This window comes from Vigna unguiculata, chromosome 4 (assembly GCF_037176805.1).
Source record: "Vigna unguiculata cultivar grain cowpea cultivar isolate G323 ecotype 2 chromosome 4, ASM3717680v1, whole genome shotgun sequence".
Taxonomy (NCBI): Eukaryota; Viridiplantae; Streptophyta; class Magnoliopsida; order Fabales; family Fabaceae; genus Vigna; species Vigna unguiculata.
The window spans coordinates 9755455-9780680 of NC_140795.1; the positions used below are offsets into that span (position 1 = coordinate 9755455).

A 25226-nucleotide genomic window follows, 5' to 3' on the forward strand; every position below is an offset into this window, starting at 1 on the left:
TGAAAGATATTTAGAAGATGGGGAAAGGTGCATGAAGTCTTCATATCAAGAAAAGTAAACCATAAAGGGATAAGATTCAGTTTTGTTTGATTCCTTGAAGTGGAGAACGTAGAAATACTTGAAATGGAACTGGATAATATCCGGATTAGAAATGTCAAGATACATGTAAACAAACTCCGATATAGAAGAAATGAAGGAACACAGTTGTAAAAAAGAAAGCAAAGTCAATCAACCAAAGAGAAAAGTGGCAATGTGGAGAAGGAAAATGGTGGACAAAACATATGCCCAAGCGATAATGGATGAAAACAAAAATGGTAGTCAAAACAACAACTGGAATGGAGTCCAATTTAATGTGGAGGAAGAATAACCAGTGGTTGAAGGAATGTTATATTGGTAGACTCTAGAAGTATAACCAGTTGGATACAATGAAAGAGAACTCTATCTTAGTGGGAATGGGTTGTCTAAGAGTTAGATACATGGAAGATGATTTGGTACTGATTTGGAGAGTTGGAGGAATCAAAATGATTGAAGTAGTGGAAGAAAACAAAGCCTAGTTTGAATCAATATTTCAATCCATAGTGTCGTGGTCCAAGGAGCTTGTACCTTCACATAAGTTGGTATGGGTGAAATGTTATGGTTTACCCTTATCACTATGGAATAAAAAATGTTTTGAGAAGATAATGCTCACATTTGGGACGCTACAAGAGGTTGATGAAGAAACCAAAACATGGAAGATGCTACAATATGCAAGATTGAGAGTGCATATACCAAATGGAACCATGGCAAATAAAAAAGTGGACATCAAAATAAATGGATCTGTTCACACACTCACTTTTGAGGAAGAAAGCTTCCCTAAAGCAATCCAAGGATATAAATGCGTAAAGGAATATAATACAATCTTTGACAATAACTCCACAATGACAAATTATGTGAACTAAGAGCAAGGCAGCCAAACGAAGGGGAACGAAAACGATGACAAAGAGGTTGATTTGGTCAACAAAACGTCGGAGATGTACGACGATGAAGCAACTACCAAGAACATGCAGAGGATCCACAAGATCGTTACCGGGGAAAAACAAATATGGAAAGAAACACAACAAATTTGGGTGTCAGAGAGCTAGATTCAGAGATTAACATGGAAAAGGAAACTATGCAGAGTAACAGAGTAACGTTCGATTGTAATATTTCAGAGGGAAATAAAGACAATAAGTCAATGTGTGGGTTAAATACAAAGCCAAGAGGAGGTATAGGAGAAAACTAAAAATGGGCCACAACAACTAAAGGCCCAAACCGAGAATCAAGAATTTACAGGTGCTGATAGGAACTAATTGGGGACAAAAAAAATCAACACAACTAAGAGAGAAAGATCAAAAGGGAATAGGGCACGGAAAGGAGTACCAACTCACACCCATTAGTTAGGACATGAAGTTGCGCGTGGTAAAGCTAGAAAGGAACCATGCCGAGACAAGCAAAAGGAAAATCCACCTCATGTAGATAATCCAAATCCCATGGTGCTAACGAACGAAGAGTCACTAGATGAAGATTCCTTTCAAAAGCGCAGGCAATTTTGGATTGGAGAATCAAGCACAAAGCCAAGGAATATCTCGACAAACAAATAGAAAAAAGGGTTACAAACACAATAGAATCACAAAGCAAGGTTAGCAACATAAACTCTAAGTAATATCATTTCTGATAGTGCAATTAGAAATTGCAATAAAACTTTTTGGTTGAAAAATGATAATGTAGAGGCAATAAAAATATGGGAAATAGGTAAAGAAATAGGAGTAACTATCTCTGGTGAGGAGGATGGAATATTATGAAAAATAAAAGAATTAGAAAATAGGGATAGTCAACTGAGAAAAAAAGAGAGACAAAAAGGAAGAGCAAAATAACGTTTAATGAAGATACTTAGTCTGAATATAAGAGGTTTAGGGGGACCAATAAAGTGGAGGTATTTAAAGCAACATATAACTAAGGAGGGCATATAAATGTTGTGCCTGCAAAAAACAAAGTCTGATTCAATAAAGAAAGAAAAGTGTTATGCCATATGGGGAGATAAGGAAATAGAATGGATACATAATGATTGGGGAAACAATGATGGGGGGATAATAAATATGTGGCGTAAGGATAGTTTCATATATGAAGAGTATATGAGTAGTAAGGGTTATTTGGCTGTATATGGAAAAAGTAGAAGAGAGGAGGTATCTTTGGTTGTTTTGAATGTATGTTCATCATGTCAATTAAGTAAAAAATATGAGTTGTGGAAGGAAAAAATGCAACTAAAAAAATAATGTATGCAATCATTGGTGTGTCTTGGGAAATTTTAATGTTGTAAGGAAGCTTGAGGAAAGAAGGGGAACAAATACGGGAAGTAGTAATAAAAGAGAGATAAAAGGATTCAATAAATTTATTGAAAACCTAGATATGGAAGACATTCCAATAGTGGGGATAAAATATACCTGGTATATGGCAAATGGATATGCAAAAAGTAGATTGGATAGAGTTCTAGTAACTAGTAAATGGATGAATAAGTTGCAAGGTTGTAAGTGATACATTTTAGATAGAGTTGTCTCGGACCATTGCGCAATAGTTGTAAAGACAACAAATATTGATTGGGGTCCGAAACCATTTAGAACTCTAGATATATGGCATGAGAATGATGGATTCAAAAAGGAAGTGGAGAGATCTTGGAAAAGTCAGGAAATTAATGGGCAAGGAATGTGGGTCTTAAAAGAAAAATTAAAAATGCTTAAACAGGATCTCAAAACTTGGAATAAGGATGTATTCAGGCACTTAGACACTAAAAGGTATAGCATAATTAGAAGAATAAGTCAGCTTGATAAGTTGGATGAAGAAGATATATTGGATGAAAACAAGAAAGGTGAGAGAAGAGAGTTGTTTAGCCAACTCAAAATGTTAAATCATAGGCATGAAACAATGATAAAACAAAAATCAAGGACAAAGTGGTTAGAAAAAGGAGATTAAACTCGAGATACTTTCACTCAATTTTGAAATGGAAGAGGGCAAAAAATGAAATTAAAGGAGTGAATATTCTAGGGAAATGGTGTGAGGAACCAAATGCTGTTAAAGGAGAAATTAAGGATTACTTTAGAAAAAGATTGACAGAAGAAACACATAATGACATTAGGCTAGATAATAATGAATTCCCAACCTTAACTCTAGATGATAACAATACCTTGACATGCAATATCATAGAAGAGGAAATAAAAATCGTTGTATGGTAGTGTGAGAGCACTAAGTATCCAGGACGAGATGGCTTTAACTTCGGGTTCGTAAAACAAAATTGGGATACCCTAAAAACATAATTCATATAGGCTGTGAAGGATTTTGAAAAAAGAGAGGTAATGCTTAGGAGATGCAATGCAGCGTTTATATCTCTCATACCCAAATTTGACAATCCAATATAACTAAATGATTATAGACCAATCTCATTGGTAGGAAGCATATATAAGATTATATCCAAAGTTCTATCTATTAGGTTGAAAAGAATACTACCTAAAATAATAGACATCACCCAATTGACATTCATCAAGGGTAGGGGATTATTAGATAGTATTCTTGTGGCAAACGAGGTGGTGGAAGAGGCAAGATGGAAAAACAAAAAAAAAATGTGTCATAGTGAGAGTAGATTTTGAGAAAGCATATGATACAATAAGTTGGTGTTTCTTATTTTATATGATGCAAAGTTCGAGTTTCTATGGGACATGGATTAAGTGGATAAAAGGGTGTCTAGAATCATCAATAATATCAATCTTAGTCAATGGTAGCCTTTTCTCTTCATAATAGTTACAGAAGTCATAGTAAGGTAGATTTTAGAAGGAGTTAAAATAGGAAAAAATGAAGTCATAGTATGCTACATTTTGCTGATGATACTCTATTTTACTTGTAAGGTAGATAATAGGAATATATTCTTAGATTTTTTGAGTTAACATTAGGCCTTAAAGTAAACTTTCATAAGAGCAAGATTGGTGGAATGGGTATAGAAGAGAGTGAAATAAGGAGATTTTCACAGATCCTTAACTACGAGATAATGAGAATACCTTTTAAATATTTAGGAATGAATGTGGGAGGTAATCCAAGGAGACAAGACTTTTGGGAACCAGTCATAAATAAATTAAAAAAAAGAATTATAGAGTGGGAAGGAAGACAATTATCATTCGTAGGAAGATTGTCCTTAATAAAATCTATAATAACAACAATACCATTATACTATATGGCAATGTTTAAAATGCATAATTGTGTAAGCCATAAAATAACCAAAATACAACGGAAATTTTTGTGGGGATGGGGAATAGAATACAAAAGGATAACTTGGGTTCAATGGCAAAAGTTGTGTCAGACTAAGGAAGAAGGTGGTTTAGGGATTAAAGATGATATCAAATTATTTAATATAGCCCTACTGGGAAATGGAAGTGAAGATTAGGAACAGAAAAAGAGGGGTTATGGAAAGATGTAATAGAGTCTAAGTATGGGTTATGGAGAGATCTTAATAAAGCAACCTACTCTAAGGTCGAGTTGTGGTGGTGGAGAGACCTAAGAAACAATTGTAGACCCACACAAGAAAGTTGGTTTGATAGGTATGTGAAATGGAAAATTGGACCAGGAAATAAGATAAGATTCTGGGAAGATAAATGGCTAAAGAAGGAAATGATACTCAAAGAATCTTATATATGACAATTCAAAAATGAAACAATCAAATTTGGCAGAACAATGGAACGAAAATAAATGGGAATGGAATATGTATTGGAGGAGACAATGATTTGAATGGGAAAAGCCACAACTCATAGAATTACAGAGAAAATTATCCACAACAATATTAACAAAAGAAAGAGATGATACATGGCTATGGGGTGGGGAAGATGACGATTATTACAATGTTCAAGACACATACAAGAAATTGAATGACAAAGACAATAGGGAAGAAACTATGATTTATAAAGAACTATGGGCCATAAAGATAATACCATCAGCTCAATGTCTAGCTTGTAGGGTCATTCTAAATAAAATATCTACCAAGGAACAACTAAAAAGAAGGGGATGTAGATTTGACAATGAATTATGTTCGTTGTGTGGGGAGAGTGAGGAAACAACCAACCATCTATTTTTTGGATGTAGGATAGCAACTAAAGTATGACAAATGTGTGATATTTGGGTAGGTGTTAGTAATGTACACCATAATGAGGTAAAAAAGAACTTCAATCATTTTCACCTAACTGAACTAAACAGAAAGGGAAATATCATTTGGAAGGGAACGTGGGTAGCTATCATTTGGAGTATCTGGAATCAAAGAAATAATGTTGCATTTAGAAAAACAAAGGTGGATGAAGAAGAAATTCTATGTTTGGCTTAATTGAGGATTTAGGCATGATAAAGAAGCAAAAATGAAAAAGCATCATTCTCATATTCTGACTAGTATTTATGTCCTGTGCATTGCATTAAAACTTTGCAATAGTATGTATATACATACAATTACGTATAAATAATTATGAGACATATATACAATAGGACATTCTGTAGCTAACAGAACTCAGATAATATAGTTTAGAGAATTTTTTTGCAGGGAAATGTTTTGCAATAGAAGAATGATCATGTGAAAAATATGATAAATCATTTTTATGATAAATTGTCCAAGTGTTAGCTGAAATATGAGTGGTGGTGTGAAGATATCACTGACTTTTACTTGACTAACAATTTAGAACTGGATATGGGGCACGTAGAGGCAATCAAATGCTTGGTTCAAATTATTTGAAATTTTCACATACACATACATTTGTAATAGTAGTATTGTTATTAAGATGGAAAATAGAGGAGGACACAATAATAGGATGTAAAAATTAACTCTTGGTAAAACATCATTATAACAACGATAAAGTATTTCAGAAACAATGTATCAATGTATATATAAATTGTGTATAAGGGTTGGAGTACCCCAAGTGCTCTATTTAAATACATAATTATACTTGTCGATTAAAAAAAAGATTGTCAATGAATTTTATTCATGAATCCATAACAAATATTTTCGTCGAAATAAAAATTCTAATTTAGTGACAAATATTTTCAACAAATTTATTATCGAAAAATATTTTCTTCTACGATATTAAAAATTCTAGATTTTGGTAGATTTCGTCAATAAATTTCATTTTAATGACATCTTTTTTTTCATTAATAAAATTTCGTCAACAATTTAGCATTTTTTTTTAGTGTATTCTTGTTTTCACAATTAAGTATTAATTATGCGAAAAAATATCTCAAGGATTGATACAAGGTCGCTTAAAGTGGAAGAAAAAAAAACCTATAAAATGTATATCGAATTTATAATAACATCTCAACTCCTTTTAAAAAAATAAAATGTAAATATTATATATATATATATATATATATATATATAATATTTTAAATATTATAATAATAACCTTTTAATTACATGGTATTTTGTTATAATTAAAAAATGTAGATGCATATGCGTTATGCGCATCGAAAATAAGAAATGCATGATTTACATGATTTTGGGTTGGAAAACAAGGTATCAATTTGTCACAAGGAGAGAATTGTGAATATTGCACATGTGTTGCAAGCAGTTAGCACTATCTAACTTTTAAAATTATATACATTAAAGAATAAAATAAACAAAAGATAAAAAAATATTAAAGAAAATAAATGGTAAAAAGAACTCAAACTTTCTTATCACACACAAAGACAAAATGAGGAAGAGTGTGAACTGAAATTTATCTAGAAAATATAAATGACACTTAATCCCAATACAACATTTCTTACTATTCATTCTAAAAAGGTATAAAGTGAATAAATAATATATCACTATATAAATTCGTTAAAAATAGTTAATTAGATAATGTAGAACTTTTATCTTTTTGAAATAAAAAATTACTATAGTTGTTTAGTGTACCTCGTATAGGTATGTCCTACCAAAAGGAGGTAGAGACTCATATTCTTTCCCTTTTTCTGATTGAATTGCGAAATCTTTGAGAAATTTCTGTGAATTTTGAGCTGCTTGTGGTTAACACCACCCTTGATTTTGATTATTTTCCCTATTGTATTGTGGGTCGCAATATTATTATCACTCAGCAAGTAATGGAAATTTCGTAATGATGTTATATATGTCACACCAACTAAAGGCATTAAATTACACATATATGTTTTCTTATTTACGAAAATATATTTTTTATAACTATCTTTGTGTATATATAGTTTTACAGATGAATATAATTTTAGTCTCTATACGAATTTAATTGTATATTTGAATTTCTAGTTTTTCGAATTAACTAATAACATAACAGGTGAATATGTATATGCGACATTGTTACCAAGTTTTAACATTTTCTGTCCTAGAATGGAATAACATTACCCGTGAATCAAACTTTTCAATTTTGAAAAACTAAATAATAAAACGTGTAACAAATTTTATTATGAAAATAATTGTTCGGTAGGTCAAAATAGAGATGTAAAATGGATTTAAGTATAATGATATATTCGCTACAACTTATAAATATTCACAAAATGATTATAAATATAGGTATACGTGTCAACATAGAACACTAGTAAAATTCTTAATTTGCTCAACACAACTTATATTATTTTGTAGTCTTGTAAACACTAGTTTTCTTATAAAAGCTATAAGGAAACTAGTTTTTATTTATTTATGATTAGTACTAAATAGTTTAACTATTTTTGTGACCTGGATAACTCGTTATATCTCAATTAATATAGTCTAACATATTTAGATCCTTCTCTAAGTTACAAAATTATGATTCACTCTCAAATATGTTTATGACAAGAGCATGCGTTCTTTATGATCAGGGTTAGTCCTTAGGCTGCTTCTTCCTATACCCCATTTGTTTCTTCCTGCACTCCCCTGATTTTTTTTTTTTTTCATTTTATCCTTATACTAGAATATCCTAAAGTGCAAAATGTACCTTCCTTCCCCATACTCTCTTTTCTCTCCTCAAGCTTCTTCATCCCGTATATTTCTTATACTAATGATGGCCTTCCTCTTAGGTTCTTCATGTATTACGTGAAGATGGATGGCTCCACGGTGATGTAATGGTATGAAAGCTATAGTTTATGAGAGGTAAGGTGTTGTATGGTTCGGCTATGGAAAGTTCTTAGAGAAATGTGAGACCAACTCCTAAGGAAGAAAGTTTAATAGTTTAGAAGAGGAAGTTACTCTATAGAGAACTCAAAATCTAGTGAATGACACAATTTGGACAACATTTTATTATTAAACTCAAGTTGAATTTACAAAAGGTGAGACCCTTTTGTTTATAGGCTAAGAAATACTAGAATGGTCTCAAAAATGGAGAGCCAAAAATCAAACTCAAATGTTTGAATTTTGGAGCCGAAGAAGACAAAAAAAGTGGGCGTATTAGATATGCAAACTCAAGATGCATTGTTAACTCATAATAAACTAATGACTTAACATATGAAAGCTTTCATGAAGAAACTCTCAGCATTGCCTCAGGGATCCAAAATATTTCTCAAGCTCCACACCAACAACAAGTACAAAGTTGTGTGTTGTGTGGAGGAGATCATGCTAATGAGCAGTGTGCTATGCAAAGCCAACCTAAGAAGGAAGCTAATTACATGACAATCAAGGTCGATAAGGCAGTTATAGGCCATCTCAACAACAACCTTCTTTGCATTAAAAAAGGTCAAAGTTTGAAGAGACACTTCAACAATTCATGCAAATGATCATATCTAATCACAAAAAGCACAGAAGCCTCTATTCAAAATTTGGAGACTTGAGTCGGTCAATTAGCAAAGAAGCTAGAGGACAAATTTGAAAAAAAAAATCCAGTGCTATCATTATTAGGAGTAAAGTAGAGGAGAGAATGGAAAAAATAATAGAGGAGAGAAATAGTGAAAAAAATGAGAGTGGAGTAAAAAGAGAGGAAGGATAATTGAGAAAAAAGGAAAAAAGGATATTTTTTTAATGGAAAAGAAATATATTGAATAATAGAAATTACAAAGAATTAAGATACATTATGTCCAACTCCATGAATATGGAAAATAGTTACTCTTGTACATTCTGAACACTAGAAAAAGAATAAGGATGAGTGTCTCAGGCCTCCAAAATGAGTCTCCACCCTTTAGGGTTAGTCCCTATTCCTCCAAAAGAGATTAATTTTTAACTTTGTGGAACCTTCTATTAATATACTTTTATAACTTGATTGAACCTGGAATTTGTACTTGAAGTAACCAACTCTATATTGATAATTGATTTTGTTGATATATTTTTAAATCTTCGATGATTTTCACTTATTCTACTGAGAACTAATTTATCCGATTTTGTTGATAATCTTCTTAAATCTCCGAAATTTTCACTTATTTGTACAATATTTCACAAATAAAAACGAAATATCTCTTTTCCAAAATTTAAGAAACAAAACCTTAATTATCTAAGAATAATAATAAAAATACCAATAACACATAAAAATTAATATAATAAAAGTAATTATAATTTCCTATTATCAGGGTGGTAGATGGTAGATAAGGTCTTATACTCATCTAGTGCTCTCATAACACTTGATAATGAAAACATACCCTGAACAAAGATTGACTCAATGCAAACACACCAAACTATATCACAATTAATGTATGTCACAATTAAGTTATCTCAATTATATGCATTATGAGACAATAAAATCAATGCTTGAGAGTATCTAACACATTTGACCGTCTGAATATTTGATTCCATATAATTAATTTAAAGACACGATTAGAAAAAGTTCAATATTAAGCAAATAGAGACACGAATTAAAAATACAACTATTCAATAATGTAGAAAATAAAATAATAAAGAAAAAGAAAAATGAAAGTACTCAAATATAAATTAAGAAGAAAAAGATTTTTTTTATTATTGGGCGAGCAATGAGCTGTGAAACAATAGCATTTTGTTGTTGGGCGAGCAGTAATAGCAACGATTGAGGTGAAAAATTAAAAATAAAATCTCAGAAAATAATGGATTGCCTTCCAACAAACATATTTGTTTAATGTCTCTTCATCCCATCTGATATTCATAGTTCCTGATCGGTCTTTCTGGTGTGCTTCTTCTCTTAATCACACATAGAAGACTCCAACTTTTCACAAGTCACCCTTCTAGTCCTTCTTGAGTAAGGATCTTCAATTTCAACACTCTCATCAACTTTGACTTCTTTAACAATCTATATCTTTGACTATTTTGATCTCTATCTTCTGAAAATAATCTTTAGTTTGGGATAACAAACATGATGATCTTGTCTATCGTGCAAAAGTAAGAAACACTAGAAGGAACAAGTTGAGCAGTTTATTTTAATTATAGATAAAATTTAACTAAACACAAATAATAAAAATAAAAATAATATAAACAAAATATAAACAATTTAAACCTAAATTGGTAAATAAAACCTAATTTACTAAATCAAACACCAGTTCCCATCAACTAATCACAAAACTTGTTATATTATTGACAAATATTAAATACAAATAGTTGAAGGTAAATTCAATATAAGATAAGAAACTAAGATAAAATCAATGTCAACGAATGATTTATCTTTGTTTTGATTACTTCAATGCCTCTTTTATATATTTAGGAAACAAACAACTTTATATGATTAAGTTCAATATGTTGTTAATGTTATATCTACGTAAACATCAGTTTGAAATTTTTCCTTTAGCAAATAAAGTTCTAATGTTGGGGAAGAAGTATTTAAGATTTATATATCAAGTGTTCTCTAGTGGAAAACACATATTGAAAGCTTTACAAAAAGATCAATATGGTCAAAGCCTTCCATATATATATATATAGAGTGTTTAATTTGGATTCTCTGTTAGGTTTTGTTGTACTGTTCCTCTACTGTGCTTTCATAATACACATTGATTACTACTAATTTTGACTTTTTAAAATATATTAAAAAGATATTTAAAATATCAACACAATGTATTTTTAATGCTTAGCAGAGGATAACACCAAAAAAACCAGTAGAGAATCTGGACTCGAGAGTGTTTCTTTGTTTTTTATTGAGACTTCTTGATCTTAGGAGAAGAGCAATAGATGTTTACCTAGAAAGGTTGTATTCGCCTGATGTGGAAAGATTTGTCTACTCGTTATAATCAAACTATTTGATTAATAAAATCTCTTAAACTAATTAAAGGTTTAACGGAAAATTGGACGGAACTCCACGAGTTTAAATAAAACAATACAATTCTTTGTATGCTTATTTTTGTTTCTAGATTTCTAGTCTTGAAATCATTTAAAAATACTTTACATTAAACTTTAACTTTATTTATGTACGTAGATTTTTTTTTTTTTTAATGAACGACCCAAGAAATTAATGATCGATCAGAACTCTATTTCATCGCACTACATTTGTAGACCTTTTATGAGTTTTAACAAGTCCAATACTAACACAACTCAAGTGAAGTACAACAAAAACACAATCACATAATCTAACATAAAAAACACAACATTTTAAGACTTGAGCAAGTTTTACGAATTTGCAAACAACTGCACAACTCATTAAAAAAAACGACACAAAAGCTATATAGAATTTCAAAATGCATGGGACATTGATGTTATTGCCAACATTGTAAAAAGTCCTCTTGGTGCATGCACACAAATCACTAAGCAATGCGGTATTGATCAAGAACTTCACCAATTTTCTTTCCCGTGCTGATTCTGAACTCCCTTAGATCTTCATACTTAAATGGTCGATAACGTCGACAATTGTCAAGTTCCACCAACTTTCTTGGGGCCTCAACAGTACCATCCCTTGGTGCTAACATAAATGCACCACACGAATAACGAGTACCTGTTTCCTTGCATACCACACGATGCCTAACATTCCAAAATTTTCCATTGCTCCAAACCTGTAAAAAAGGTATGCATATATATGCACAAATATTAAGGTTGAATGTCATTCAAAAAATAAAAAAAAACAAAGTTAACATCTATGCTTACATGTCCAACATCTCCAATAATGCAAAGGAAAGACCCTGATTTGGGAGGCACTGCTTTAAATAAGCCAGAATCATCCAACAACTCAAGACCAGTAACAGTTTCATCATCTTGAAGTAGAGTGATAAATCCTGTATCTGAGTGCAACTCTGCTCCCGTTTGACCTATATATTCAGGGCTGAAATTGTATTTAATAGTTCTTAAAATAAATGGCCAGTCCTTGAAATTAACACCCACTACACCCAAAGACTTGGCCATCTTTTGTGAAATAGTTGATGCCAAGTCATGAATTGCTTGACCGTATGTCTTTACTATTTGCCTGTGATGCAAACAAATCTACCTTATTAAATTGAAATAATGCAAATCTCAGTGGCAAATACTTCACCAGTTATGATGAAATTTCTACAAATAAAAACAAAGGTTGTATATAGTATTATAAAACCAAGGAAATTACTTGGAGGACCGCACGAGAAAATGAGATTAGTGCAAACATTTTGGGATTTGAGATTGGAGACCTTTAAATATGAGCACTGATAGATAAACAAAGACAAAAGAGATAATTAGGGTTTCCTTAAATTTTTTTAAATACCCTCCAATTACTATATATATATATATATATATATATATATATATATATATATATCATTGGGTCTTTTGATCTTCTTCTCAAGTGTCCTCTTTAGCTACCGAGTACTTCTTTGTTTCCCTTTGTCTGTATCACTGTTATTCTTAACGGAACTCGCTTACCTGATCCACTCTTAATCCAAAACCTTAAGACGATAAGTTTATGGACCATGATCTTTATATGATACTTAACTTTCTCAATTTTACTTAATGTGGAATTTAGACTCACACTTTGATTCTCAAAATATATATATATTTAATGATAAACTGAATCTCTTGTTCACGCACGCGGTGCTCTCGCTCAGCGGTTATTCGTTTTGGGTCTCTACGACTCTGTTCTGTTTTGGTAGTCATTTATATAATATGTATACCTCCTGGTTTTGATGTAACAATGTGATAAACATTCTTTCTTATCAATAATAAGTTTCTTTTCTTATGCTGTTGTACTCTCTCTTCTCCTTTTTGTTGTTCTACAACTTTGACTGCATTTCCTCGACAGACAGCACGTTGAGTTGTCAATCTTTCATCATGGACATCATGAAACCTAAGATATATATAATTTTCTTTTTAATTTTATACATTTAATCTTACTTTGTCTCCTCCAAAATTCTGGTTAAAGTTCTGTCAAATAAAAAGGGGCTTAGGCATGATGTTGATCTACTTAAAGAAATAAAAAAAAAACTAAATTAAACTGCTAAACAGATCCTAGCTCCTCTAAGGAAAATAAGTCTTCTCATGAATTTTGATAATCAAAATGACTGATCCACAATGCTCTGCACCAAAAATATCCCTATCAAAAGCAAAAGAGTCTATCGAAAAATATACATTAACAATTTTCTTTTTTTTTAACAAAACATGACAAACTACTAAATAAGATAAAAAAAACTATTTTTATTCCTATTTTTATTAAAAAATAAAAAATTAATCTACTTTAATCCTATTTATAAAAATTTTGACAAATTTATCAAAAAGTTTATGTCAAAACCTCATTTTCCAAATCTAAATATATCCATTAACTTTATTGGAATGTTTAAGAATCTAACTATTTCCTATCTATTAATTGTATTAGACTTTATTAGTGGTGAAATCTGCATATTTCGTACACATTACAATAAATCATGCATGAAATGTATCACTCCTACTCCACTCCTTCCTACACTATTAAACTATAAATTTCTCATTAATTAACATCACTTGCTTTACTTAATTATAGTTACATAAATGGGGTGAGAGAGAGATAGGTAGCAGAAAGGAACCTGTGATAGGGTGGTAAATCCAATTGGGAGAAGAAATCTTCAAGTGCCTGTGGAGATTCATGCATGTCATATATTCCCATGCCCTCATACAGAGGACTTGCTGCAAAGGATGGAACATAACCACTCTCAGGAATTATGGATTTGTTGCGCAGTTTTATCTCTAAAGGAAGATCATGCACGAATTTGACCACTGATTTCATCTCTTTCATCAGAGTTTCTGGAATAGGGTGGTTGATCACCCTGAAACAACCACATTTCTCACATGCTTCTTTTAGCTTCTTCCACTCCTCTCCCTCTGAAAGCTTCTGAAAATCCACCACTGGAACACTAGCTTCCATCTCTTTCTCTTTCACCTTCTTCTTCTTCTTGATCCTTTGCCTTGGATATGATTCTCAGTTTTTCAGAGTGAAGAAATTAATGATGAATGAGTGTCGCTGCGGTAAAAGAGTGTCGTTAATGAATGATGATTTGTTAAGGTTTTGTAAATTTCAAGACATATATTCTAGTCCTAATGTAGATTTAATAATCCACTTAAATTTTAATTTAAAAAAAAAAATGAACTTGATGACTCCATATTAATAAAAACACAAATTCTGTTGGTATCCAATATATTTCTTTTATAGAAACTAACACTTTAATGGAAAGACAAACACAGCACTCTTAATCTCACTACACTGAAAACCTAACTCTCATAATACATTGTTAAAATACCCACAAGAGGCAAACTCAGCCCCTCACTCTCCACTCTTCTCTACACTCAGAAACAAACGTTGCCCCTGTCTTTGCACTTCTACACACACGCTACTTACCAATTGCTAAAACCTTTTTTACAAGGCTCCAATTTCAGGTTGTCGGTGCAAGCTGTTATGCACGTCGGTTGTATAATAATTTCTGGTAACCCCATTCGATGATTGTGAAACGTGTGTTCAGCAATCCTCCACCTTATCTCTACAATAATGAAACCGTACGGAGGCTTTGAAGTTTGTGTTAGGTAAACATTAAATGCAGTAGAAATTAAGTGTTGGTAGAAGTGTTTTGTGAAAGTGTAAAGGTTAGAGGGCACCTAGAGTTCTGGTTTAGGTAATGATTGTATTGAATGTAAGTAGTTGAAGGTGATGTTTGAATATTTATAAATTGGTTATGTATTGTCGTTGCAAGATACAATAAGTTATAATAAATAAGAAAGTTTATCCAGAGCACTACAAAAATTTTACATATTAGTTATGGAAAATTTCGTAGCTGATCCGTAGCTAATTCGTAGTTAAACCATTTTGCGACAGATTAACTATTAAATTGTTAGGGAATTTTCTGTAGCTAAATACAGGTAGCTAATTAGAGAGGGATAAAATCCATAACGAATCTGTAGCTAATGCATAGCTAATCCCTCTCTATTCCCTCTCTAATTGAAGTAAAAAAGTTTTACAATTTCTAGCTAATTCGTAGCTAATTCATAGCTAATCCCTCTCTATTCCATCTTTAATTGAAGTGAAAAAGTTTTAAAATTTCTAGCTAATCCGTAGCTAATCTGTCGCAAATCCGTAGCTAATTTGTCGTAATTCTATTGTCGCTAATCCGTAGCTAAACTGTCACAATTTTGTTGTCGCTAATCTGTGGCTAATCTGTAGCTAATCTGTCGCAATTTTATTCTCGCTAATCGGTAGCTAGTATGTCGCAATTTTTTCCCCGTTAATCCGTAGCTAATCTGTCGTAATTTTTTCCTCGCTAATCCGTAGCTAATCTGTAACTAATTTGTTGTAATTTGTTTCTCGCTAATCCGTAGCTAATTTTTCACAGTTCTTTTATCACTAATTTGTATCACAATAGATTAGTTAATTTATTTCAATTCTATTAATCTTCTACAAATATTATTTTGTTAGTTGCAATTACTTAATTGTTATTCACTCTCTATTATGAGTCATGTCCATAAACCTATGCCCGTAATAAAAAAAGAAGACAAAGAAAATAAATTATTCACAAAAAGTATCTAAATACCTCCAATATTTGCAATACCTATTTAAAAAGGATAGATAATCAATCCTACAATGATCAAAGCATATCCATCCAACAGTACAAAACAACATAAAAGTTTCCACCAATGTATAATAGTTCTAGGACACAAAAGCATTGGAGGGTATCAACAAAAAGTAATGCATCAACACAATTAAAACACAAACAAAGTTTTGGATTCTTTAAGACATGTCTTCATTCTTGTTTCTTCAAAGCAGACAATAATTCTCTTTTAAAAGATTACATTTGCTCTTGCATCTGTTGTTGCATAGTTGCTTGCATTTCTGCTTGTGCCTTCATTTGTGCTTGCATTAATGCTTGCATATCAGTCTGTGCTTGCAATTGTGTTTTCACCTGCTCTTGCAAATTAGATATTTGTGTAGTCAGTGTAGTGATTTCTTCAGTTGTTGGATTTAGATTTTGGGAAGAGGGACCTTCAACTGTTGTGGAAAATTCATTTAACAAACAAGTCAAGCTTGTGATCATGCTAAAAGAAATGAAGCCAGAGCAATATATAAATTACATGTAAAACAGTGAGATATCTAATGTTAATGGGTATTGAATACATAAACAATATATTTCCTTAAATAACTACCTGAAACTAAGAGCCTAATAATTAATCAAATTACTATATACATAAAGCTAATAATCAGGAAAACATGAAACAAATACCTTAACTATTGCCTATTAATTATGAAATAAACATGTCGATGAGGCATCAATAACTCTGACATTAATCTCAAAAACATCATACGACGTTAGAATACTAAATACTATCATTTATCTTAGAATATATAATAATTGTAATTATGTTGATAAGCTACTGGTCAGACTACTAGTTAACTATCCATTACTAGTTGAACCTCTGCAACATCCTTTTCCAAAAGAGCATGGGCCTGCTACTTGACACCATTATGGTGGAGCTCCAAAGGTGCATGAAGAGCTCCATGGGCAGCGGAAATGGATGAAGGAATGGAGGCAAGTTGGAAGGCACTTGCAAGCAATGGAAGGTGAAAGAGAGGTGATAGGATTTCCTAATCTATGCTAGCCTAAGGAAGGTGGCTAGAGGTAGAGAGAGGAAATCTCTAGAAAGTGGTGACTCTCAAAGGCAATAGAGGGAGCAGTGCTCTCAACTCAAGTTGCATCTATTGCATAAAATTTCAAGAGTGTCTACAAATGAGTGAAAATTTGGCTTTTATATGAAGCCATTTACACATGAGAAAGGAGAGCCATTGGATGGAGTGGGCCTTGATCTTGGCCCTTAGATCAAGCTTAGAGAATGAGGCTTGATCTTGACCATTGGATGATGCCTTGGAAAAGGAGGAAGCATTCCTAACCCTTGGATGCTTTGGATCCATGAGGTGTAGGAAGAAGTGTTGACTTCCACTTAGTCCACCTTGGCTCTCTTGATAGCTCATGGCCAAATCTCCTATTGGGCTTAGTCAAGCCCAATTTTATCAATTGAACTACTCATTGTTTGACTTATTATTCTAGAAAGCAAAGCCTAAACAATGGGCCAATATTATTGCTATTCTATTGCTCTTTGAGAAACCTCTTCAAATCTTCACATCTTCTTGGGCCCATGTGAAGAGTATGAGAAGCCCATGTGGGTTTGGGCCATCTTGAATGAAGCCCAATTGGATCTTTTTTAGCATGCTCCTTGTTATTGGGCCTCTTGATGGGCTTGGGCTTGAAGGTGCATGTGGGTCATGTATTGGGCCTTGAGCATGATTTGGGCCTAGGCGTTGACCCAAGCTATAAGCCTTGTTGGGATCACATCACATGACCAACCATAGAAAAAGGTAAAAAGCTATATACAGACATAGGTAAAATTTGACTTTATCTAGTTTAACCGAAGCAAAGAAATACTAACTGAAGCATAAGTACAAGAAAAATAAATCAAATCACGGACGTTTGGAAATTATGATATAAATACTTAAAAGTTCAAGATTGCTGGGAGTAGCTTGTTTTCGTCAGCCCCTTCTTCATTAGCTTCCAAAGTATCCTTCAACTGATACAGTGACAGTGATTCTAACTCTTCTTCAATTGCTTCTTTAATTTCCCTTTCATGTTTATAAGCTGTTTCTACTTTTGCTATTGCCAAAGTTCCACTCCAAACCAGAAATTATCCAAATAGCAATAAGAAAAATACAAAATATATCTTATTGTTCAAAATGATTTTAGATTCATACTCGAACTAGCAGGAAAATAATAACAGACAACCACTTTCTAAAGCCCCGCCATATTGTGTTAAATTCAGCAATATAAGAACCCCGTGTCATTTGGAATAATTATCCATACAATTTTATTTTTATAAAATCCCGTTAGGTCCTTGACAAGGATTTGCTTTCGGTTAAGAAAAATAATTCATTACTGATGGAAGTTGTGTAGAATATATTTTCCCGCAAGGAACTAGGAACAGGATGTCAGAGATGCTAAAAAGGCCTGAACTCAATGAGTGTCAACAAATAAACCTACTAGATAACAGAAATACAAAACAAAGCAAAGCACCTTTATAAAGAAAAATGCTTAAAAAAAACCTTAATACAAACATCTGTACAATAAAGCACTCAAATATCCCTAAATATGTGTGATAAATAAAAAAGAGAGATGAGTTGTATGAAATTGGTTTTAAAGCTTAAACCATTTAATCCTATTTCTAATTAAAAACAAAAAATATTGAAACAGTGAAATAAAAGTTAACCTATAGGCATGTCCTCTTCTTTTTCTTACACTTTTATAGCATTGTCTGTAATCTGAAGTTCAGATCTTTCATCTCTATTTTTAAATTTGCAATTTAATCAAAATGGCTTATCAGAGTCCAGCAATTCATGAAAAAGCATGCAAAACTGCCTGAAGTACAAAAAAAAAAATCCATGCTCCTCATATTTACATCAATGGCTAAGCATTTCAATCAAAAGATACCTCAATTATATCCAAGGCAGCTAAGCATATCTCTTGGTTGATAGATGCAAGAAGTGGAATTGCTGCAGTAACACATGAACCAGCAATAGAACCAACTGTTCGTCTATATCTTCTTGAATCATTTAACTTGAATAAAATGTCCTCCCACTGATCTACAAGCAAAACTCTGCACTTAATAATAATTGACAAACAACCATTACCACAAGGGAATAGGTATCACATAATCTGGATGCAAAAGCACCAATATAAGTCCTATTATACTGTTCTATAGCAACACAATCAAGGAAATTAACAGTTTAAATAATAAAATTATGGGTGTGAACTCAATAAAGTCTTGGGAGGCCTAGCACTTGGGAGACATGGTAATCGTAACAACATGAACATATAAATGATTGATATACTAAGTAAAATTAAGGCAACAATAATTCATATTATGTAATTATTACTTACTACCAATTATTATCACTCTAGCATTATACTATTATAAACTGAAATCTGAAGAATTAGAAGATAGTTGTTTGTTGGTGGAGTGGCTAAGACCTCATGTTAACGTCATTGATTTTAAAGATCCCAACAAGTTTAGGAAAGTAAAATTTTATGAATCCTGATATAGTAACAAAAATGTTCATTTATTTAATGTATTGATAATAGATCAAATAATACTCTTTTGAATACTAATATAAACCTTTATTATCCATTCATGGATTAGGAATTTTAAGAAAATCTCTTTTTAAGTTTACACATGAAGCAAGAAATTTTAGAAAATCTAGACGATCTTGATATATTCAAGGACTAACAGTTTTTTCTTCTTCACCTGCCTCTCTTTCTATAGGGAATTTCAATCATAAAATAAAATCATGCAGTTGATTATGGTTGACTAGAACTCATCAAAAGCCCACACAGAAAGCCATTACCAATTGTTAGACCAAAGAACGGAAAATGTGGTGTTCCATAAATTATGGTTGAGTCCATCCCATAACAGTTTATCGTGTTGCTATATCAAACGATTACCCAATAAAAAGTATACATTTAAACAACAGTAAAACTAATTGTACCTTTCCAACCAAAACTTCATTGATATTACTTCCATAACTTACGGGTTCAGCTTCATCTAGAATTCTCAGACGAATTGCTGATTTTCAAACTTTGATTTCTTTACGGGTTCAGCGTAAAGAAACTCGTCATTGCGGCGGAGGGGGTTTTGTGGTTTCGGGGAGGAGGCAAGATTTAGGGTTTGTGATTTGCTGCAGATGGTTGATTTTTGTTCGCGTTTCTACAAGTGTGGTGGCTACATCATTTTCGCGCTGCTCTGATTTCTTTGCGCGACACTGTTCGTGATTTGTTCCAGGCGAGGATTTGTTTCATTTGTGGTTGATGGATATTTCGTGCATGAAGAACATGGAGGTTCCATGGTGGTGGCGTGATTCTTGAATTGCTCTTACGGTGAAGGAGAAGATTGCGGTGGTTATAGATCTTTGGTTGAGTTTCAGACGTGCCGGTGACTGATGGAGCTGCGCTGGAACTGTACGTGGTGGATGCCTAGGGTTTTTGGTGAAGAAGATGGAAGGTTGAAAATGCAAAAAGACATATATGACTTCGGTTCTCAGCAGAACTCAGACAGAATATGAAGTTTCTACTTCGGTTGAGACCCGAGGCCAAAAACTTTGGCCTTATCTAATATTCCTCAGTTCTGATATCAGAATAAAATAGTAAAAATAACCATTGTCAAAAACCCTTCTTGCACTAATTATATAATACACATTACTATTTACATATAAAAACAATTTCACCGTTTGTCTTTTATGCCAAACATAATAACAATACAACCAAAACAACACTCACCCATCAATCACTACCTTAGAAAAAACTTTTGACAACGAAGAAATAAGCCTTTCTATACTGTTACCATACCACTCTTGAATGCACCATTGTTAAAAGTTTGATGCAAAACATGATGGTTTTCAAACCGTTACTATATTTTCAAACCACAATATTGTTGCTAAACAAATAAATTAAATAAAAATTGAATTAAAAATGGAAATTAAGTAATGATAATGGTTGGTGTAATAACCATAGTCATATTGTGTCTCAATTTAAAGATTTTAGAATAGAAGAAATATACAAAACCGACGGTTATTATATGAACTATTTCAGCTTTACTCCATAAAACACCCACATAATAAGAAAACAATACATATATAGCGATAAAATAAATAATATAAACCTATCATTTTATTTTTTTAAACCACAATTTAATTTAAACAAAACTTCTAATAAAAACCTGCCATAGAAAAAAAAAACTAAACTAGTTAGCTCCCTTACTTTTGTCGATAATCAATTCTTCTTTCTCACTTGGTTCCGATCACCACTTTCCCTTTCTTTCTTATCCACATTCCTAAGCTTGGTTCAAAACAAAATTATATCTTTAATATGTGTCTAAAACCCAATACCATAGTGCAAAATGAATTTTGATCAGAGGAAACACTTACCTAAACCACCAAGAGTACTCCTATTTCCTATCACCGATGCACTACAATTTCCACTTGAAAGAATAAGTTGCACATCTCAAAACACCACACATCAAACTTCATTAATTTTCAGCCCCTCAAAAATTTGCCTCCTTTCTCTTAAACTACACGATTAAACCCTAAAAACAATAATGTTAACATTCACCCCCTTACTTACAATAGTTACCCATCAAATTCCAAATAAAATAAAATATGAATAAATCCAATTTAATTCTAATTTATCCATTTTTTCATAATCAACTCTTTAATTCATTGTTTCTTCTCCATATACACGATGCACTTAGCGTGTCTCTTGTCTAGTTTCATTAGGTCACAATATTTGACCAAGTTGGTCGGACCCTACTCAGTTCACCTTAAAAATTCAAATTTCTTTAAGTCCTCTTGAATTTCACATTACTTTTCCTTAGGCATGTTCAAACTTCAACCTCTTCCAAAAGAAATTCATTTAATTGAAAAAATAATATAAATGAATTAAGCAAGGGTTGAACTCATGAACTTAACTCTAACCAACTAAGCTACCACACCTTTTTGCTATATCACAAACATAATAGTTTAAATATAAACCTTCATCCATTTAATTTATTTGTAAACAAAAATTGTTTTTCTTGGGTCTTACACTTAGTGAGTTAAATACTTCTAAATTATGGTAGTTTAGATAACTTTTTCCAACCAAGATTTTCAAATTATTTGAAATTGCTAGTGGAAGATGCTCTTAATATTCATGTTCTAGTGGGAAACGATAATTCCTTAGTTGTATAAGGATTTGTGGAGCAACTAGATATAATGGTCTAAGGAGATTCATTAAAAAATCTTATCTTTCTTTTACCAATTTCTGGTGGTACTCGGATTCACTTAACTTGCTGCATTTGGGTCTCACATTTTTTTTATTGCAGTAAGCTCACCTTGAACTTTTACAAAGATAAATAGTTTGTCACGTTATATGGTGATAAGTTTCAATTGCCTGGTCTTTCCCAATTCAATAAACTTAGAGGAACGCATAATTCTCATGCCATCGTAGAGATTTTTACATTGCAGTATAAGCAACAAGATTTGTTGGAAGATCAATGGCTCAAGCTACCAGATAATATGGAACCTAAGTTGGTCATGTTGTTGAACAATTACAGAATAGTTTTGCTAAGCCCATCACATTACTATCCTCATGAAGTCATAAACATGTTATTCCCTTGGTTGGTGAAACATGATAAACTAATAAAGGTAATAACTTATCGATATCCACACAGTAAAAAACAACATATAGAAAGGAACACTATAAGAAAGTGTTCTAGCTAACAAGTAAAATCATATCAACCAGAACATCCAAAAGGTTATCTCCCATTTCCTTAGTATTAGTAGCCCTTTTATCCTTATTTTTTCTGACCTTTGAGGTCCCCCTTTTTCCTTTAATCCTTCTCAAATTCTTATTCAATGCCATCACTTGTCTTTAAAATCTCTTTTTTACTATTCAACCCCTTATCTCCCTTGTATAACCACCTATAAATATCTATAAGGTCGATGTTTTACCAATGTAGGCCCAATTTTGGGCCTAACATGACACAACCCCTTTAGCCTTAGCATTGTAGAGCAAAAGACTAAACAACTTTAAACATTGACTCAAATAATAAAAGTCCTACAATAATCCCAAACATTGTTGCCCTCCAAAAGGAACTACTAAGGTGCATGATGACCTTAATATCACATTTTGTAATTTGTAATGTTCGAGAATATGAAACGTTAAAACATTCATGCCTATGGTTCATCAAACATCACATCTCTGAACACACCTTTACACATGTCGCTCGAGTAGATGAAGTGCTTCGTATTGTCTTTGCTATTTCCACAAATTGTTGCGTCACTTTTTGAAACACTTTGGATGTTGTATCTATATTACTTCATATGAATAGCAGTAATTTTTGTTTAATGTACTTTTTGTAATGTAGGATACAACTTGCTCGATGTACCAGGATACTACTTGATCGATGTAGTTTTTGTAACACATGATATAACCTACTCGGTGTAGTTTATGTAACGTAGGATATAACCTGCCTAGTGTACTTTTTGTAACGTGGGATACATCCTACGCGATGTAGTGTTGTAACAAAGGTTTAAAATGATTTAAAATGTATCATTAAAATATGCAAAAGGTAAGCCCTTCTTTTTAGGCCAAAGAAATTGTAAAATTTTCCTAAATAAGCGTGATTTAGGACTTTATGTGCTCCATCAGTAATTATTCCGATCAAATTTGAGAACTAGCATTTGCCTTTTTTTTCTACTTTAATAGTTTAACTTGCACCTATCGAATTTTTGGAGATCTTCTTTATTCCTTAGGAGATTGGTTGCTCCCATTAGAGTTTTACTCCTTTTTACCTTAGGAGACTAGTTGCTCCCATCAGATTTGTAAATTATTCTCTAACAACTCAATGACGAACTTATCATTCTTCCAGCCAGATCTATCTTCTGCAACATTTGTCGAATATGTGGGTCAAATTTAGAAAGAACTTTTAATTTTTGAAAGTAATATCTTAACCTTTGTGTTGTGAATATCACAATTAATATTGCATGTTCTAACTTTCGATATCAAAATTCTGCTTCTTTTTACATCTTACTGACAAAATGGATTGGCTTATGCTCTTCGCTCGCTTGATCTTCTTGCATCAATCAGTGTTAGAGCACCACTTCCAACATTCAATACTTGGAATAAAAAAAACACTTATAAGTTATTCAAATTCATATGCGTATTATAATTATGATTAGCTATTATATTTGCTTTATTTAACTTGGATATGCTTGATATTTTAAAGCTAAAAATCAATTTAGATAATAGGATCCTATCAATGACTCTGCCAAAACCACTTGTAACTATTTACATGTAGTGTTATTCTAAGTAAACATTAACTTGTGTAATAACAACATCTGATTTAAAATTTTAGCCAACCATAATAAAAAAGATTGAACTATAATTTATTTTAACGAATATTAACAACTTCTTAATTACTCATTCTAAATCCAATAATTTCTATCCACCAACATTTGCTTGGTTTTGTTGCTAATATCTACTAAGGTTTAAATGATATACATAATTTTTATGGAGAATATTAAATCTAAAACATTTACAGCAGGGTTGTATATGACTATCTCTTCATGAGCACAATTTAGATCACCAATCAAAATTACCAATTTTGACTTTTCAAATTCATGTATCCAACATAAAACGAATTAGGAATCCTATTCATACATGCATAACAAAAGAGTAATAGGTGCCCTATAAGAATATCAAGAGCAGACCAAAAATAAGTTAGCAAAAATACTTAACTACCATTTTCAAACCACCAAGTTAGTAGTAACATCCATTTTCAAATTTAATATGTTCTTTGTATCAATTTCTTTTATTTTCTCTTGTTTGTGGTTCTGTTGGTTGTAATTTGTATTATCATTAATGAAACTCTGGTATTTCGATTTAATATATGCTTTACTTCTATTTGATGAATCCAAAGGAGGAGAAAATTATGGAATTACACTGTTATGATTTGAAAAAAATAAAAAAATTGGGGGAGAAAAATTAATGAACTAAGTCTAAGGATAAGTGAACCAACTCTGATATGACAAACCTTACTAGTGATAGGGGTATGTGTTTATTTGTTATCTTCCATGCATTGTTTTTGTCATATACTTCATATTCACATGCTTCATAATTTTCAACAAAATGGATGTTGCTTCATCAATTCAATGGATATTGGCTTCATCAAATCAAAGGGAGATTGTTAGCACAAATGACTTTGATGCATAGATTTGATTAAGATGTTGCTTGGAGACTTGGTGAAGCTATGAAGGATTGAGGAGATTGATGAATGCTTGAAAAAATGGTGTGTTGATCAAGCTTGAAGGGTACTTATTTGGTTTACACGTGAAGAATTTGAA

At 32.1% G+C, this 25226-nt stretch overlaps 1 protein-coding gene and 1 long non-coding RNA gene across 5 annotated transcripts; one reads left to right on the plus strand and one right to left on the minus strand.

The window, feature by feature from the left end:
- The first annotated feature begins 1445 nt into the window (after positions 1-1445).
- On the plus strand, positions 1446-11553 carry LOC146886753 (uncharacterized). The gene is made up of 2 exons (XR_014994268.1): positions 1446-1657; positions 8035-11553. It is a non-coding gene; the product is annotated as an uncharacterized LOC146886753 (long non-coding RNA).
- On the minus strand, positions 11439-14818 carry LOC114181590 (2-oxoglutarate-dependent dioxygenase DAO-like). 4 transcript variants are annotated; one of them, XM_028068086.2, is made up of 4 exons: positions 14661-14818; positions 13852-14285; positions 11975-12290; positions 11439-11883 (listed from the first exon to the last, which is right to left on the minus strand). In XM_028068086.2, the coding sequence occupies exons 2-4, from the start codon at positions 14187-14189 to the stop codon at positions 11638-11640; spliced, it is 900 nt and encodes a 299-aa protein (XP_027923887.2). In that variant the 5' UTR covers positions 14190-14285; positions 14661-14818; the 3' UTR covers positions 11439-11637. The 4 variants fall into 4 exon arrangements, with proteins under 4 accessions (XP_027923887.2, XP_027923885.2, XP_027923886.2 ...); XM_028068084.2 differs by having other exon boundaries at positions 14567-14715; XM_028068085.2 differs by lacking the exon at positions 14661-14818 and adding an exon at positions 14483-14652.
- Positions 14819-25226: the final 10408 nt, after the last annotated feature.